The sequence below is a fragment of the Notamacropus eugenii genome, chromosome 1 (assembly GCF_028372415.1).
Source record: "Notamacropus eugenii isolate mMacEug1 chromosome 1, mMacEug1.pri_v2, whole genome shotgun sequence".
NCBI classification, from domain to species: Eukaryota; Metazoa; Chordata; class Mammalia; order Diprotodontia; family Macropodidae; genus Notamacropus; species Notamacropus eugenii.
In genome coordinates, this window is record NC_092872.1 from 657721161 (window position 1) to 657738036 (window position 16876).

Below are 16876 nucleotides of genomic sequence, written 5' to 3' on the forward strand. Positions count from 1 at the left end.
GTCCTCAACTCCACTGCTTTTGCAATTCTACCAAATGAGCTTTTGGGAATTGTGTCCTCCTGCTGCCCTATTTCATAAACTCACTCATCCCTTATGATCTTGAATTCAAGTAGTTCACATTATAGTACAATCATTTAGAAAGACAAATGGTAGACAGTAATAGACTATTAGTGTTGCAAGGTATTGGGGACATTGGTAAGATTTTATAGGCTTCAGCATTTGGGGCTGATTGGCTAAGCCAGTGTTCACTCACTTGAGACTCCTCTTGCATTTAATAGTCTAATGGTTATAGCTTTTGCTTCTTGTGGCACTTTCCCCATAGCAAACCTTCAATGATTAGAGAAAATCTTCATGAAATCTAGGTTTAACAGAGTAGATCTTGACAAGGCTGTAGAAAGTATAAAAGCTCCTCTTATTTATAGTTGTTTTACTTTTAATTTCTGTCTGACTGCGTAGCAAACTTTTCCTGAAAGAGATGTTGCTGACTTGTTACTGTTAATAGAATCATAATGGGTTGAAATGTTTCATATTGGTTACTTGGTGGCATTTAAAGAATTATAAGCCTTCAAAAATGTTCCCATTCTTAGCACATATCACAAATTAGAAGCTAATCTATGGGGAAATTAATTACTCATATTTTATGCAGCTGTAATCTCAAACAGCCAAAATTTGGATGAAAGCTCATGGGTTAACCATTAAATCTTAACCTTGGGAGAACAAAATGTATGACTGAAGTATGTTTGGGAAGAAGGAGATTTTTAAACATGGGGAAAAAAGAAACTGTTTTTGTCAGTAAGTCTAAATAATTCCTTGATATATTAGAGGTATTTGAATCCTTAGAAATAAGTCCTCATATCTGTTTTGTTAATATTTTAATTTTTATCGTGTTGTCAAATTTATATTGTGAAATTGGCATCTAATGATACCAGATTGTTTATGAATTTAGGTTGGTATGGCCTTTATATAATATGTATATGTTATATAAATTATATATATGTAAATTAAGTGTAGAGATTGTAGAAAACCACTTCAAATATTAGTCATCCATACAATCCACGCTGTGATGGATGTCAGGGTTAATTTGTAATAAATCCATTAGAATTATCCTGCTGATACTTCAGCATTTACCATATAGAAACATACGTAAATAATAAAGATGGTGCTTTCCTCAACATTCATCCCAGCATTGTTGAGAATTTGAAGCTGCAATTCTGGTGTGGTATTGTCGCATATTGATTGTCTTCTAAATAGTAAAAGGAAACTTGTATTACTCAGCCTTTGTGTTTGTTTTCTGCCTATATAATGACCCTCTATTTTAAAAGGCCAAAAGACAACTTTTTAAAAATATTGTTGTAAATATCTCAACTTTTGACCTGTTATGAAGTCATACTTTAATGTGATTAGTTTTCCCTATTCCATAAAAACTTCTATGTGGTGTAATTTAATATCACAGACATTGTCACCTAAATAGTGGATGTACACAATGAGTTTTATGTAGGGAGTAATGTGTCACAGTGATGGATGGAGTACTGAACTGATTAATAAAAACTGAAATACGTAAAAGGCATTAAAAATGAGGCATTTGGTTTCAGCTAAATTATGAAAATTTGTTGGATTTATCTGTAGGTACTTAAATTTCAGGGGCTTCTCTTCTCTCTCTTTTCTATTTTACTTGATAATCTAATTAGTTCACATGGATACAACTCTTGGTGGATGGTTCTCAAAGTGATTTATCCAACACTATCCTTTCTGCTGCCCTCCAGTCTAACATCTGCAACTTCCTATTGGAAATTATAATAACAAAAACAACAATAACTAACATTTATATAAAGTTTTAAGGCTTTCAAAATGCTTTACAAAATATGATATCATTTGACTCTCACAACAACTTTGGAGGTTAGGTGCTGTTCTTAGCCCTATTTTACTCATGAGGAAACCGAAGCCAATGGAAATTGAGTAACTTGCCCAAGATTTCATACCTAGTAAATGTCTACTACAAGATTTAAAACCAGGCCTTCCTGACCCAAAGTCCCACACTCTTTACACTGTACCACCCGTGCCACCTAGGACATCTGGATTTGAATGTCCATTAGACATCTTAAACTCTATATGTCCCAAATGGAACTCATTCTCTTTTGCCCCAAACTGCTTTCCTTTTTACTGTCAAAGTTAGCATCATCCTCCTAGTCATGCAAGAGTAGAACCTTAGTGTTATCTTTTATTTCTCATTCTCTCTCACCCCTCTGTAACCAATCAATTGCCAAGTCCTGCTATTATAATGTCTCTTACACATGCCCAGTTCTCTTCTCTGGCACTGCTACCACCCTGATACAGGTCCTTATCATCTGGCATCTTATCAATTGCGATAGTCTCCTGATTGATCTTCCTGACTCAAGTCTTTCCCCACTACAGTTCATCCTCAATTCAAATGTCAAAGTGATCTTAAATCTCTGGTCTGAACATTTCATTCTCCTTCGGAGCAGACTACAGTGTTTCCTTTATCCTTCAGGATCAAATATTTGGCATTCTTCTATTTGGCATTCAAAATCCTTTATAACCTGCTTCTGTGTCCACCTTTCCAGTTTTATTGTACCGTATGTTGGATTCTACACTTCTTTGAGAGTGACTCCTTTGACATTCCTCATAGGATACATGCCTTTTCCTGACTGGGCATTTTCACTGTTTCCCATACCTGGAACTTTCTCCATCCTCATCTCTGCCTCCAGCTTCCTTCAAGTCACAGCTAAGACCCTACCAGCTCCAAGAAGTCTTTCCTAAGCCCCCTCAGTTTAGTGCCTTCCCTGTGTCATCTCCAGTTAATCATGTCTTTATCTTGCTTGTACACAGTTGTTTACATGTTTGATATAATGTCTCCTCCATTAGACTTTAAGGTCCATCAGACCAAGGACTGTCTTTTGCATTTTTTTAATCTTCCCAGGCACTTAACATATACAGTTCCTAGCACACAGTAGGCACTTAATAAATCCTTATTTGCTGACAACATTTTTTGCTTTGCTACACAGTAAATTAATACCCATCTTAAAGTCTTCTGCATATTATCATATAGAAAATGAATTGCCTTTATACAGAAAGATATTTTTTAAGATCAAATAAATGTTCGAAGGCTTATTTTGATTGTTTTTTCTGACTCCTTGATTTCCCAGGTATGAATATTCCCTTCACCAAGAAAGATCACAAAGATCCTTTGTCTTCTCATCCTGTGAAATTCTTGCCCATGTTTTCACATAAATCTTTCAAAACAGTACCTGCCAAAACACTGGAGGGATTCCTCCTGTTCTTTTTCTACATTGATTTTTATTTTTATATCTCCAGTACGATGCCTAGAATATACTAGAAGTTTAATAAGTGCTGGTTGATTGGTTAAGTGATTGGTAACATCAAACACTCTGGTTGCCTATCTCTTGCATGTTATCTATTTGCAATTTTAATTCTTCTGGGTTTACTCAGTTCCTGAATTTATAGATAAATAGCATCTTTGGGAAAACGTATAAAGCAGTAGTGTCAAATTCAAATGAAAACAGATCCTAGACCTGCATATGGACCTAAAAAATCACAAATTAACATTATTCATGTTGTATTGTACTTTAATTTATTTTGTTAAATGTTTCCCAGTTACATTTTATTCTAGTTTGGCCATATTTTGGAGTTTTGTGGAGCCTTTGTGTTTGACCCCAGAGGTATAGAAATGGGCTTTGGGAGTGCTGAAGAGTTTGTGGTCATTGGAATGACTGAATAATTTTCCCAATATGTTTTGGCATGCTCTCCTCTTCCAACTCAGTTCCAAGTTCAGTTCATTTTCTGCCCTACCCCATTCCAAAGTACACATGTGGATGGACTAATTTGAAAGTTTGCTCATCTAGCTACACGCCACCATCTCGGAAATAAGTGTTTGATATTCACTTTGATTTTTAGGACTCCTTTGTGTTCCTATAGTGATCTAGTTTGTAATGATCTACTTACAATCAGTGTGATATTGTGACATAATAGAAAAAACATGGAATCTGATTTTAAAAGGCGTGGGGGATATCCTTGCACCACCACTTAATTTAGGTGACCTTGGGCAAGTCAGGACTTCCTTGATTTCCTTATCTTTAGAATGAGAGTGTTGGATTAGAATGACAGCTCTAAGACTTTGTACCTTTTAATCTGGACTTTTAGCAGGGACATCTTCTAAGGCACCTGCAAACACCTTGGCAAACATGGTCCCATTCAATATGGTGCCCCCAAATTTGTCTTATCTTCTGCTTCACATATTGTGTATGCCAAAGTAAATTACTCTTTGATCCAAGCACACACTTCACTTTCGTGCATTTTTCCTGCCTTTAACCAAACTATTTCCTATTTGTAGGATGCCTTTCTTTGCCTATCAAATTTGTATCCAACCTTTAAAACTCATACCAAATGCTATGAATTCTATGTAGCCTTACTTGATTCTAATTACCTTTTCACCTTGGGATCATTCATAATACTTTGTACCTTTCCAAAGGGAGGGCATGGTCCAGACCTGGGATTTTAAAACTTGTTGTAAAGTTGTCTTGGGCCCTGAGAAGAAAAGTGATTGGTTTTGTATTCACACAGTTAGTGAGTATGTCAAAGGCAGAACTTGAAACAAGGCCTATCTGACTCTGAGGCTGACCCTCTAGCCCGTCAACCTACCACACTCCTTTTCAGTGCACTTATCACATACCCTATTTTGCATAATACTTATCTGTGTGAGCGTCACATAGACAATCTTAGTATACAAACTCAGCCTCTCCTCCAGTGTACAGCACAGTGTTGTTGTGCAAGGCATCAGAGACTTAATACATGGTTACTGAACTGAAATACAGCTTTCATTGGCAAGTCATTGGAAAAAATTGTCATTAAACATGTTTGTTTGAGCCACTATACTTAATTATAAAGACATTAACATTACTTTAAAGCTTAGTATTAATGCTTTTCTAAGCCCCCGAGTTAGTAGAAAAATGTTAAGAGCACAGGGAACTTGTGAGTGTTATATCTAAACTACTTTTTAAAAGAATGATATGAAACTTGTAAAGGGAATAGGGAGGATATCAAGGCCTTGACAATCTAATTCCACTGCCTACAATGGAACTGAGCTGATGACTACAAAACAAAGCACAGCCATGAACAAAAAAGAAAGAAGATGACTGCTCTTCAGTGACTTCTCACAAAAAGAACCTCCCCCCCCCCCAGTGAGATTTGTCATACTGTATAAAAGCCTTTGTGAAAGCAACTGCATTCATTTTCTACTGATGATGCTTAGAGAGCCTGAAAGCAATGGTAAGCATGACAGTTTAGACAAAGGCCTTGGTGGTTTCTAGGTCTTAATACTCTCTGAAAAAAGGTTGGAAGATGAGCTAAAAATCAAATCCTTAGTAATGAAACTTGTATTATGATATTTACCTTCAGAGAGAGGTCTCTATAAATGCCCAGATCTGAATACCCAGAGCATGACCTTGTACTCACTGCTGAATTCTTTGATTTAAAGTACCCAACAATAATCTGGAAGGAAAAAGAAAAAGGGAAGAAAAAAAGAAAGATGGGCCAGCATGTGGCAAGAGAGAGGGATAACAGATCGATAGCGGATATGTGTCATTAGGATGAAAGATTTAGAACTGGAATGGAACTCAGGGACAATTTAGTCCAGTGCTTTTACAGATCAAGAAACTGAGGCCTTGAAAGTTAAATGACAGCTGGTAATAACCACCAGGGCTGAAATTTGAACCCAGATTCTCTGATGTAAGAGTAGCCATACAATAACTGGAAAATAAAAGAAAGAACCCCACCCTATTGGATGCACAGGAGAAACAAGTATTGATGAGTTGCACTGGGAATATTGACATCATTAAGGTCATAGATCCATTGAAGTGAACCTTGGTATTGCCTAAGAAAAATTGTTTTGCATCAGAATTAGAATTGTAGCCTTTCTTAGAGCTGAAAGGAGTCATGAAGGTCTCGACAACTTGATATCTTGATCTGGCATAGTGGATACAGTGCTGGACTTAGAATGAGAAAGACCTGAGTTCAGATAATACCTTATGTACTTCGTATCTGTGTGCTAGTAAGCTAGCTTTTGCAGCTATATGACCCCAAGCAAATCATAGCCAAAGTCAGCCTCAGTTTCCTCATCAATAAAATAAGGATAACAATAGCATGTACTTTACAGAGTTGGTGGGAAGGTTTTATATATATGAAAATATATATGTGTGTATGTATGTGTGTATATGTATCATATGATATGTACATACATACATATATGTACATATATACATACATGCATACATATATATGGAGAGAGAGACAGAGAGACATAAACTTCATAAACGTTAAAACCCAAAATAAAAGCTAGCATCCATTCTGATGTAAGCTCTTGGATGACAGGGACTGTTTTTACTTTTTCCTTTGTATTCCCAGCTCTTTCAGTGTCTGGTACACAGTAAGTGCTTAATTAATGCTTGTTGATTGATCAGTTGATCTAATGGATCTTCCTCATTTTATAGATGAAAAAGTTGAGGCCCGGAAACATTCCATGACTTAACCCAAGGTCATTGGGCTAGTCCACCATTGTGAAGAACACACAGATAGTGGCCAGAGTGATTAATCTTCCTTGTCTTGGACCAGAAAAGTTACAATATTTTTATTCCTATTATATATTTAAACCTCACAGATGCCTGTCTTAATTTGTTCCATCTCAGTATTATAGAAGTCCCCCAAGTTCTAGCCTTTCTATTCCATTACTTCAATTCACTTGATTCTTTTTTTTCTTAACTTCATGTTGCCTCTTATCAAAAAATTATCAAATTATCTCCTAATACCTCCATATCCCTAAGCTGATCATTGTTTCTTTAAGGTATTAATCCAGACAACTCCCAAAGTTTTCTGGAACTTAGAATCAAAGAGCTTTAGCTTTCTTACAATGGCATTTTCCTAAAAGGGAAATACACACACACACACACACACACACACACACACACACACACATACACTTTTTTCTGACCCCATCTCTGTACCTATAATCATCTCTTTTCTAATCCCCTAGTATTTATTAAAGGAGAAGAGAACCCTTTGTTTACTAAATATGCCTTTCCCAGTTCTCACAAAGAACTCTCTTTATTAAATTCAATGGTAGAGGAAGCTAATGGTGAAAGGAAAGGAGACACATTTCATAACAACTAACTTGTTAAAACAAAAAATCTCTTTTCATTAAGACAGAATCCAAGAGCTTCATTATTATCACCCTCAACTATTTGAATTTCCATGAAAAGAAGACCTGGCATCATGCATAGTTCTGTGAATATAGGAGTAAATTTGTGTGTGTGTGCATATATGTAAATATGTTTACATATAATTTATATTTATGTGTGTGTAGGTATAGATACAGATATACATGTGTGTGTGAATGCTAGATGTTCTGACAGCTACTGGATGTTGCTTGTTAAGTAAGATCCAGCTTACACAGAAGTTATCTATTATCTGCTATATCATAGCATGACTACTGAGGCTTGTGGCTGCTCATCCATTAGTTATCTCTCTGTTCCACCAGAATAAACCCTTCTTTTCCTTGACAAGGTTGGATAAGAGTTAGTTGTTGTGATTTAATCCACTGTTCCAGATGACCCTCTCATGTCTTACAGACTTAATAAGAAGCAAGGCTAATCTATATATTGCTGCATCTTTCTTATAGCAAATAACCACAGTTGATTTTTACTTCTAATACAGTCCTTTGTATCCTGAAAAGCAGGCAAAACTTATTAGATTCCATAAATCTTACTAATATCTGTCACTTATACAACTCTTTGTTTGACCTGAAAAGATCTATAATTTAATCACTGTGGATACTGTTTCCACTGATATTTATCATAGTCCCCCCATTCCTTCCTTATGGTGTTGTGGTCACCCTTTTTGGTGGTGAACCTCTTCAAACACAGGCTGATCCTCAGATGATAGATGTCCCCAAGGCTTTGCCAGAGCTTCAGTTCTGCTGGTACAGCCTTAGAGAACTGAGAGTCAATTGCTTATTATGACTCCTGCATTAGAATAGGACTTCAATTGATTTATAATTCTTTACAAAATATATCAGTTCAAATACATTTTATTTGTTCAGCTACTGGATAGTTCAGTGCATTGAATATTTGGAAGTCAGGAAGACCTGAGTTCAAATCTTGTCTCAGACACCTTAGCTATGCTACCCCAGGAAAGTCAGCTAATTTCTCTGTGCCTCACTATCCTCATCTGTGAAATAGGAATTATAATTTTACTTCCCTTACATGATTCTTGTGAGGATCAAATAGAATGATACAGGTAAAGAACTCTGCAAACCTCAAAAGCATTAAATAAATGCCAGTTCTTATTACTAAATATTATTGGTCCCTATAGCAACCTTAGGGGTGACTTAGTGGGTTTACTCCTTTTACAGAGGCGGAAGCAGATTTTCACATATAACATTGCCCAGAGTCACATTATTAGTAGTAGAGTGAGGATGAGAGCCCAGTTCTACCGAATCCTTGAATATGATTTTTCCCACCGTGTTCCATTGCTTCTCTATGTCTCACTCAATGAAATAGGCAGCGAGGGATCCAACATTTTTCTGAAATACCTGCTAATAGATTTAATGAGTGTATTTTAAAATTTAGTTACCATGCTATTTCATTTAAAGCATCTGTATCTTCTTTTGCTCTTAATTGAACTTATTAGACTAAAGCCAATTACCAGAGTAGTGACAAAATTGTATAACCTTGATACAAAAGAACTAATGACACTATCATTTTGTTTGCTTTGTTTTCAGCTGGAACAACTTATATCTTTAGCAAAGGTGGTGGACAAATCACATACAAATGGCCTCCTAATGACCGGCCCAGTACACGTGCAGACAGACTGGCCATAGGGTTTAGCACGGTTCAGAAAGAAGCAGTATTGGTACGAGTGGACAGTTCTTCAGGGCTTGGTGACTACTTAGAGCTACATATTGTAAGTACTCTCAATCCAAAATGGATTTTTACTTGTCTTAAACTATTCTTTCCTAATTGTTCTTACTCCTGTACAATGGATGTTTTTCAGACAGCCTATTATTGCTTTTGATTTTCTAAATGGTTTTAGTGTAGTGATATGTAGCTTGTTGTCAAAGGAGTGTGTGTGTATAATATGTCTTTTATATACATTACTATGTTGTTGTTTTTTTTAAAAAGAGCTTTTTCAAATGGAATTCTGAAGTCTATAGCAGATATTTTGGAGCTAACCTTAAAAAATGAAATAAATAAAATGTACCTACTAATTTGACAGGAATTAGGATGGGTAGCATACAAACTGAAGCCAGTTTATGTTTTCTTATTGCATCACTGGGATCTCTTTCTCAGGGGAAAGCAGAAGAGCCTAGAGTAATATGATGGGGAAAAAAAATAAAGGCAAATAATTGAAGCCTTACAGAGGATTTAGTGACAGCAATGAAAGCAAAGGAAGACAGAATTTATAAGACTAAAGAAATCGTTCTATAGCTCTATCTGTTGCCATGGAACAACCTTCCAACATCATACCCCTCATGTGCAACCTAGAACTGATATTCCAACACTGTAACCAAGGAATATTAATATGATCATTTATTGGGTTTCAATTCTCCAAGGAAGTTTTACTCATCTCAGTTTTCCATCAGACTTCTGAAATTTCCAGTAAGATCTCTAGAGGGTTAGAGTTATCTTGAAAACTGAATTTGTTATTAATCTTTTTTTAAAAAAAGATACCACCATTATTGCATGGTCATAAATTTTCTGTTGAAAATGCACTTGTCATAATAGGAAGTCTTGAAAAGTAATTCCAATTGCCTTATAGCAAAGAAGTAACAATTGAAAGCATCTGGATTTTATGGCATCATAAATAAATGATCAGTTGAGACAAGCTTAACTAGTACAGCAAGAAATCTTACTGTTTAGAGTAATCTCAAAATTATAAATATATTTGCTCCATATTGATTTAAGAGCCTTGTTGCTTTAAAAATACACACATACACACATAGACATCCAAGAGTTTTTTTTCTCTTGAAAGAAATTACTTATTGATTTATAACCAATTACACTTTTACTCTGAGAAAAGGTTCTGCTATTATTACTTTCGAATCATAAGGGGTTATGTTATCGAATTGTCCAAGTCACTGTTGTTTGTTTTGTGATCCAAAGGTTTTATCCTACAAGAGAGGCATTTTGTTTCTATCATGCTCAAACATGGACTTAGGATCTTCTCATCCTCATAAGGATCTTTTTGTGTCCTCATTCCTTTTGAGACTGGGGAGAAGCTCAAGTCTATGTTTGATCAGGAATGGAAAGAATTCTCAAGTCTTAGAGTTTGACTAAGTTAAGACTTAGGCCACTCAAGTGGCCATTTTGCTCTTTTTCAGGGGACAGGGATGTTTTCTCTTGTTTTTCAACAGAAGAAATAAAGTGACTATCAAATCTGTGGTTGTTTTCTGTTACTAAAACCCACCTTTTAATCTCCTCTGGCAATGCCTGTGTAAAAGGACAATGGAAGTCTTGGAAGATTTGATTGCCCAGAGGAGGGAGATGGAGGGCTTTTAGTCAATATAAATATATAAGGGGCTAACAGTGGCTAAGAATGAACTTGGGAAAAGTCTTTGGAAATTCTAAGCGGATATTGAAATAAATTTTACTTTGTACCACTTTCACCAGACCGGAATCATTATATATCTTTACGAACCAGTAATGAAAGCTAGTAATTAATTGTGAAGTAGTCATTGAAAAGAAAAATGAAAATACTGAACTACTGATTGTTATTATTGTTTGACTTTGGCTTAGAATATATCTAAGATGTGACACTGGCTGATGTAAAGCAGATAGATTTTATTTTTCAATATGAAAACATGTTATCTATGCGTCAGAAGTACTCAAAAAGTTGTACAAACTTTTGTCAGTAAAGTGTGAACTAAGTATTAAGCTGATTTAAGCAATTACATTTCCATCCAAAATTGATATAATGAGCCAACAACCTGGAAGATGATTATGTTCATTAGACATAATGAACTGCTGCCCAGTCTAACCAAAATGGTCCCATGTCATTTCAATCAGATAAAATTTGTGATCCACTCAGCATATATTTTCATCTGCAGTTTAACTATTTGACATGATTTTGCACCTTATTTGTTAATTAAGTATGTTCTCAATGAGCTTTACAGAATACCAAAAAAATCATGTTTTGACCTCTAATGAGCAGTAACATATTTTTTATGTATCACAACTTGAAATAAAATTTCTTTTGAATCAGATGGCAGCTTGAACATTGACCTTCATTTTTTTTGTTATGAGTATTAATAAGCCCATGATCATTCACAGTGGTTATTTGATGTTTATAGTAAAGGAACAAATGAATTGTATGGTTTTGGTAGACCAAGAAGTAAGGAAAAGACTAGAATGATGGTGGTGAGGAACAATCGGTCAGCCATGGGAAATGAAGCAAGGATAAGTTATAGATGGCTCCACATATAAGAGCCAATACTTTAAAAAATAGAATTTTATCCCCTATCTCATCCTTATCTATTGTGTCCATATGATAGTCATTTGACTACATATGATATTCCTTTTATAAAATTAAAATATGGGTCTCTTTTTCCTTTTTTTTAACCAGTAGATGAATTGCTCAAATGTTACATATACACTGTTGCTGCTGTTGAAAATATGGTTTGTGTGAGTTGAATATTTAGGAGGAGTTCCTAAGATCATAGACTGTAAAGGTGGAAGGAACAAAGTGGAGAGATTTCACGCTTTTGGAGGCAAGAGATCTAGGTTTAGATCTTACCTCTGACAATGACTGGCTGTGAGATCAGAGATAAGTCACAGCCTCTCAGAACCTCTAATTCCTCACCTGCAAAATTAGGATGATAATACTTCCAGTAACTACTTTATACGGTTGTTGTGACAAGAAAACTTTGAAAAACTCAAAGTGATATAAAAGTGTGAGTTATTGTCGCTGTAATTGCCATTATTATCTATTCCAGACTCCTAATGTAGTCTCAAAATGCTTTAAGAATATTGCCCTTTTGTAAGATAAATCTTAGCTCTCTAATAATAGTTCTCTGAATTACTCCAGTATTTCTGGCTACTACTTTTCACTAATTAAATTCTAGATATGTATGCTATATCTCTTTTACCTCTCTGGACCTGAGCCATCCATAGGACATAGGCATTGGACTAGATCAGTCTTGAGGCCACAGGTTTCCCCAAGCCTGGACTAGATCAACAATTCTCAAGTTTTGTTTTGTTTGTTTTTGGTTTTTTGGTTTTTTTTTTTTTTTGGTTTCAAGATCCATTAAAAAGACATTCTTAAAAATTATTAAGGACTCCCCCAAAGAGGTTTTTAAAATTTATGTTGGGTATATCTATCACTATTTGCTGCATTAAAATTTGAAAGGTTTTATATTGTTACGCAAATAGTTTTTACCTCACAGACTCCTTCAATAGGTCAAGGGATCCCCAGGAATCCCCAAATTACACTTTGAGAATCACTGGACTGGAAAATCACTGAGCTTCACTGACAGCTCCAAACCCTTGGATCCTTTACTTTTTAAAACTTTTAAACCATCATCACAGTCTACCTCAGAGCTGAGTTTACAGGAGATTCTTAATGCTTGCTTTCCTTAAGTGAACAGAAATTAGAGGCAGCAAGGTGATTTAGTGCCAGTGCAGGAGTCAGGAGGACCTGAGTTCAAATCTCATCTCAGACGCTTGACACTCACTAGCTGTATGACCTTGGGCAAGTCACCTACCCCCAATTGCCTCATCCTGGGTCATCTCCAGTCATCCTGATGAATATCTGGTTACTGGATTCAGACGGCCCTGGAGGAGAAGTGAGGCTGGTGACCTGCACAGCCCTCCCTCACTCAGAACAAAGTCAAGTGCAAGTCATGTCATTATTTCTCTGATGGCATGGTCTTCTTTGACAACAAAGGACGAACACACACACACATTAAAGAAATTAGTTAAATTTTGGATTTTTGTGCATTGAGACAAAGCATACATAGAATTTTTTTTTCAAAAATGGAGTCTTTATGGTAAGGGCATTTGGTATGCCATTAACATGAGTACACCGGAGAACTATTTGTGTGTTTCTTCTGGAGTGTGTGTAGATATATAAAAAATATTCAGTATGGCCATTGCTGCAAGCATGAGCTCCATAAGATCAGTTTAAAGAAGTTAAGTGGAGAGTGTTTAACATCCACCCTCACTTGCAAAAGAATGCCCCTGTCAACGAAGACTCATTCAAAATCATGAATATTAATATGTGCATGGGTTCTGATGGAGGGAAATTTCACTGAGGGCTGAGGTGAGGGTTGTTGAGTGTTCTTTGAAATCCTTTCATCTTGGGTGCATGAAAGAGCATTGCAAATTCGATTAGTGAATTGTAGTAGTACTTGCCCTAAATGTTCTTCTTTGTACTTTGCTGGGCTGCAAGCCTTATTTTTGAAATCTAGTTCTTAATTGATGCTGATTTAGAAGGATGCCTTTTGATCAGCTGCTTTAGTAAAGACTGGAAGCCGGGTGTATTTATAGTAAACATTTCATCTCCCAAAATAACTACCATCAATACAGGTGACATTCCAAGTCTTCCTAGACTCTCCACATTTTGATACTCTTAAGTTTAGTATTGAAGTATAATACAGTAGTAATTTCCATCTGTCTTAAATGAGGAGATATGAATATATAAGTGTAGGTCTTCACTACCCAAGGCAAAATCCACTCTGCCCCCCATAGATTTTTCTCTAGTCAGAATTACTCTCCACCTGAGATATTTTCTAAATCAACACATGCATCTATGCTCAGGTATTTTTCCTGTACTTTCAGATGCTGGTATTCCAATTCAAACTCCCATCAAAAGCCCCACAAAATTGTCTTGTAAAGAGGGATTGATTTTCTTCAGATTTTTAAATTATCATAGTGAGTTTACATCAGCTTATTGGAGTTAGAAATTCTTACAATAATTGTTTGATGTTGTGTGCTTTTCACTGCTTTGGCAGAAAGGATTTTTTTTTCTTAGAAATATTAAATACGTGACTAACCTTTGTACCACCTACACCTGGAATTCTCTCCCTCCTCATCTTAGCTCATTGGAATCCCTGGGTTCCTTTAAGGCTTCGTGTCAAGTGAGAACTCTTCTGAGAAGCCTTTGCTGGTGCCCAGTCCTGAAATAAATCAAAGCCATGAGTTCAGGAATAAAGCATCTTTAATTGAGATGCCATGCTGGGAGATGGCCCATGAGTTCAGAGCACAATGGATTTCTCTCCTATAAAACCCATGCAAAAGCTTGTTATACCTTTAGGAGGAGAGAGGAAGGAAGTAGTAAGAGGTAACGAGTCCTGGTCATGACTGTCCTAGCAAATAAAGGAACTTCATTTCTGATTGTTTTGCCCTTCTTGCCATGATTTCCAGTAAAAGAGGGCAAGGACATTAGAAACTGAGATCCAGCTTGAGCTGGGCTCTCCCACAAGGTAAAATCCCTGGATGGGAGGACCTCAGATGTAGTTCAGCTCAATGTAATCATGAATAAATATCCTAAGAGTAAGAATGTAAGGTCATTACTGAAATTCTGACATGACAAGGATCATTTAAGGAAGTAGCAGTCCATGTTACATTTGGGCAACGCTTTCTGTCATTATATTAATAATTGTCTGTTATTTGTTAGCGTAATCTCCCTTCCCTGTCACCAAATGACTTACTTAGTACTTACTTTATATATGTCATCTTTATTCATTTATTCTCAAAGTCTCAGGAACTATTTCTTTTCATTCTTTTATCCCAAATGCCTAGCATAGTGCCTGGTTCATACTAGTCAGTCAGCAAACATTTATTAAATGCATCCTATGGGCCAGCCACCATGCTAAGCATTAGGAATATAAAGAAAGGCAAAACTGTCATTGCCCTCTGTGAGTTCATGGTATGATGGAGGAGACCACACACAGAGAGCTATATCCGCAGCAGATATAAACAGAGTAGCTGCAATGCACTCTCAAAGGGAATGCATATTGTTTCATAAATGCTTCTTGAATTGAATTACCTCTTTTAAAATACCGTCGTGTTGAGACCAACCAAAAGGCAAAGGCCATTGGCATCTGGGCAAAGTCTTGAAAGTTTTCTTAAAGGATGTGCTGAGAGAACACCTGAAGGAGCCTAGTTTTGATTAAAGAGAACCAGCATGTCACCAGGCAGGGAAGGTCATGCTTAATTAACCTCCTGGAGTTCTCTGAAGATATTACTGCCATGACAGATAAGAAGAGCTCGGTGGACAGAGCAGACTTGGATTTTTGCAAAACATCTGACAAGCATTCAGAGCAGCTATTGGATGATGGAGGGAAAGGAACATAGGACAAAAGCATAGCTAGAAGCCTACAAGTGGTAAAGCTGTCTGCTTAAGGACCAGTCCAGGTTAATTGAAGAAGGGAATATTTGAAGTTGAAATCACTGCAGAGGCCACAGATCAGAACTGAGGAAGAGCTGGGATCAGGCTATAGGATATGATTTGAAGGCAGTTCTTAAGTGCACCTGACTCAGAAATTAGAGGAACTAAAGAGAAGGAATGAAGCATGCAAATAGGTCGTCAAGGTGATTAGTAGAGCAAAGTTCTAAACGTAGTGTAGGAAATCAGTGGAGAAAGGCAGAGAGGCATTATTTGAAAGCAAGGAACCAGGTGAAGGAACCAGTACTTACTGAGTCAGGAAATCATTTAGCACACTGGTCAGGAAAACTCTTTGGACAGTTACAGAAAAATCACTGTAAGCCAGAAGACCAAAGCACATCTATACAAGCTTAAAAATTAAACACATATACACATATTCCCATGGACCCACCCACATGCGAATATGCATGTGAGCACACACATACACATACACATGCCAAAAATAAACAAATGAAGATGCAAACAGCATACTGGACTATATCAGCTAAGGTCCAGAATGAAAAATAGAAGTACTGACGTGGCATCAGGGTCCTATTTGAGCGGGTCTGGGGACACAGACAGCGGGATTAGTCGGGCAAAATATTTCCTAGGGGAAAGCACACCAGAGGGCAAACAAGTTAATAGTAGTTATAAATAATCCACGATATGAAAGGAGAACAAAGGAGTGAAGATTTGTGTCACTGGGCCCAAGGACCTTTTACAGTAGCAGCATGCACATTTGGAGAATTCTAAATAAATAAATAAATAATTTTAAATGACAGTCTATTTGCCTGAAACGAGGGAAAGGAAAATTGTTAACTGAGAAGGTTGGAAAGGGAGGACCCCAAAGCTTGAGGTCTAAGCCAGAGCCATAGCTCATTGCCCTTAAGGAAAAACATCTGGAATCCTATACATCTGGAGAATGGTGGTAAGATAGTGAAGATGGAGAGGGAAACAGTGTACAGCATTTTTTTTCTGTCAAAGACATTCTACCAGTCAGGCAAAAGTATTTCCTCTGAAACCTGGACCTCATCCTCTCCCTTCTCACACCCAAAATTAAAAGTACAGACTTGAAAGGGATGACTTTTCAGAAGGGGGCCATATTATATTGCCTTTAAGGCCTGAAGGATAGGCAAGTGAGAGGAACCTTGGGCCTGCTTTGAGACTTTTAATATTGCTGGACAATTTTCTCCTTTAAGTGCAATAATCTGTTATTGTAGGGAATGTGAAATTCCTTTTACTCATTACCTCCCCTATTCTTTTGGCTGTAGTTTTCCATTACAGGAGTTCACACTTGGCAAACTCTCTGTGGTACATATAGTATGTGGTAGAATTCCACAGGGTCCTGATGAAAACAAGGTGGTAAGCTCCAGAGATTTCTCACTTACAACCTATTGATACTTTCACACACATGAGACAGAAGTCC

At 36.6% G+C, this 16876-nt stretch overlaps 1 protein-coding gene across 21 annotated transcripts in view; it reads left to right on the top strand.

Annotated features, from left to right (window-relative positions):
* The window catches only part of NRXN1 (neurexin 1), a 1424087-nt gene that overhangs the window by 1004884 nt on the left and 402327 nt on the right, over positions 1-16876 (top strand). For all 21 annotated transcript variants that reach the window (XM_072635587.1, XM_072635590.1, XM_072635593.1 and 18 more), the window contains one exon: positions 8810-8991. In XM_072635587.1, the coding sequence (XP_072491688.1) occupies positions 8810-8991 (182 nt within the window). The remainder of the gene's footprint in view (positions 1-8809; positions 8992-16876) is intronic.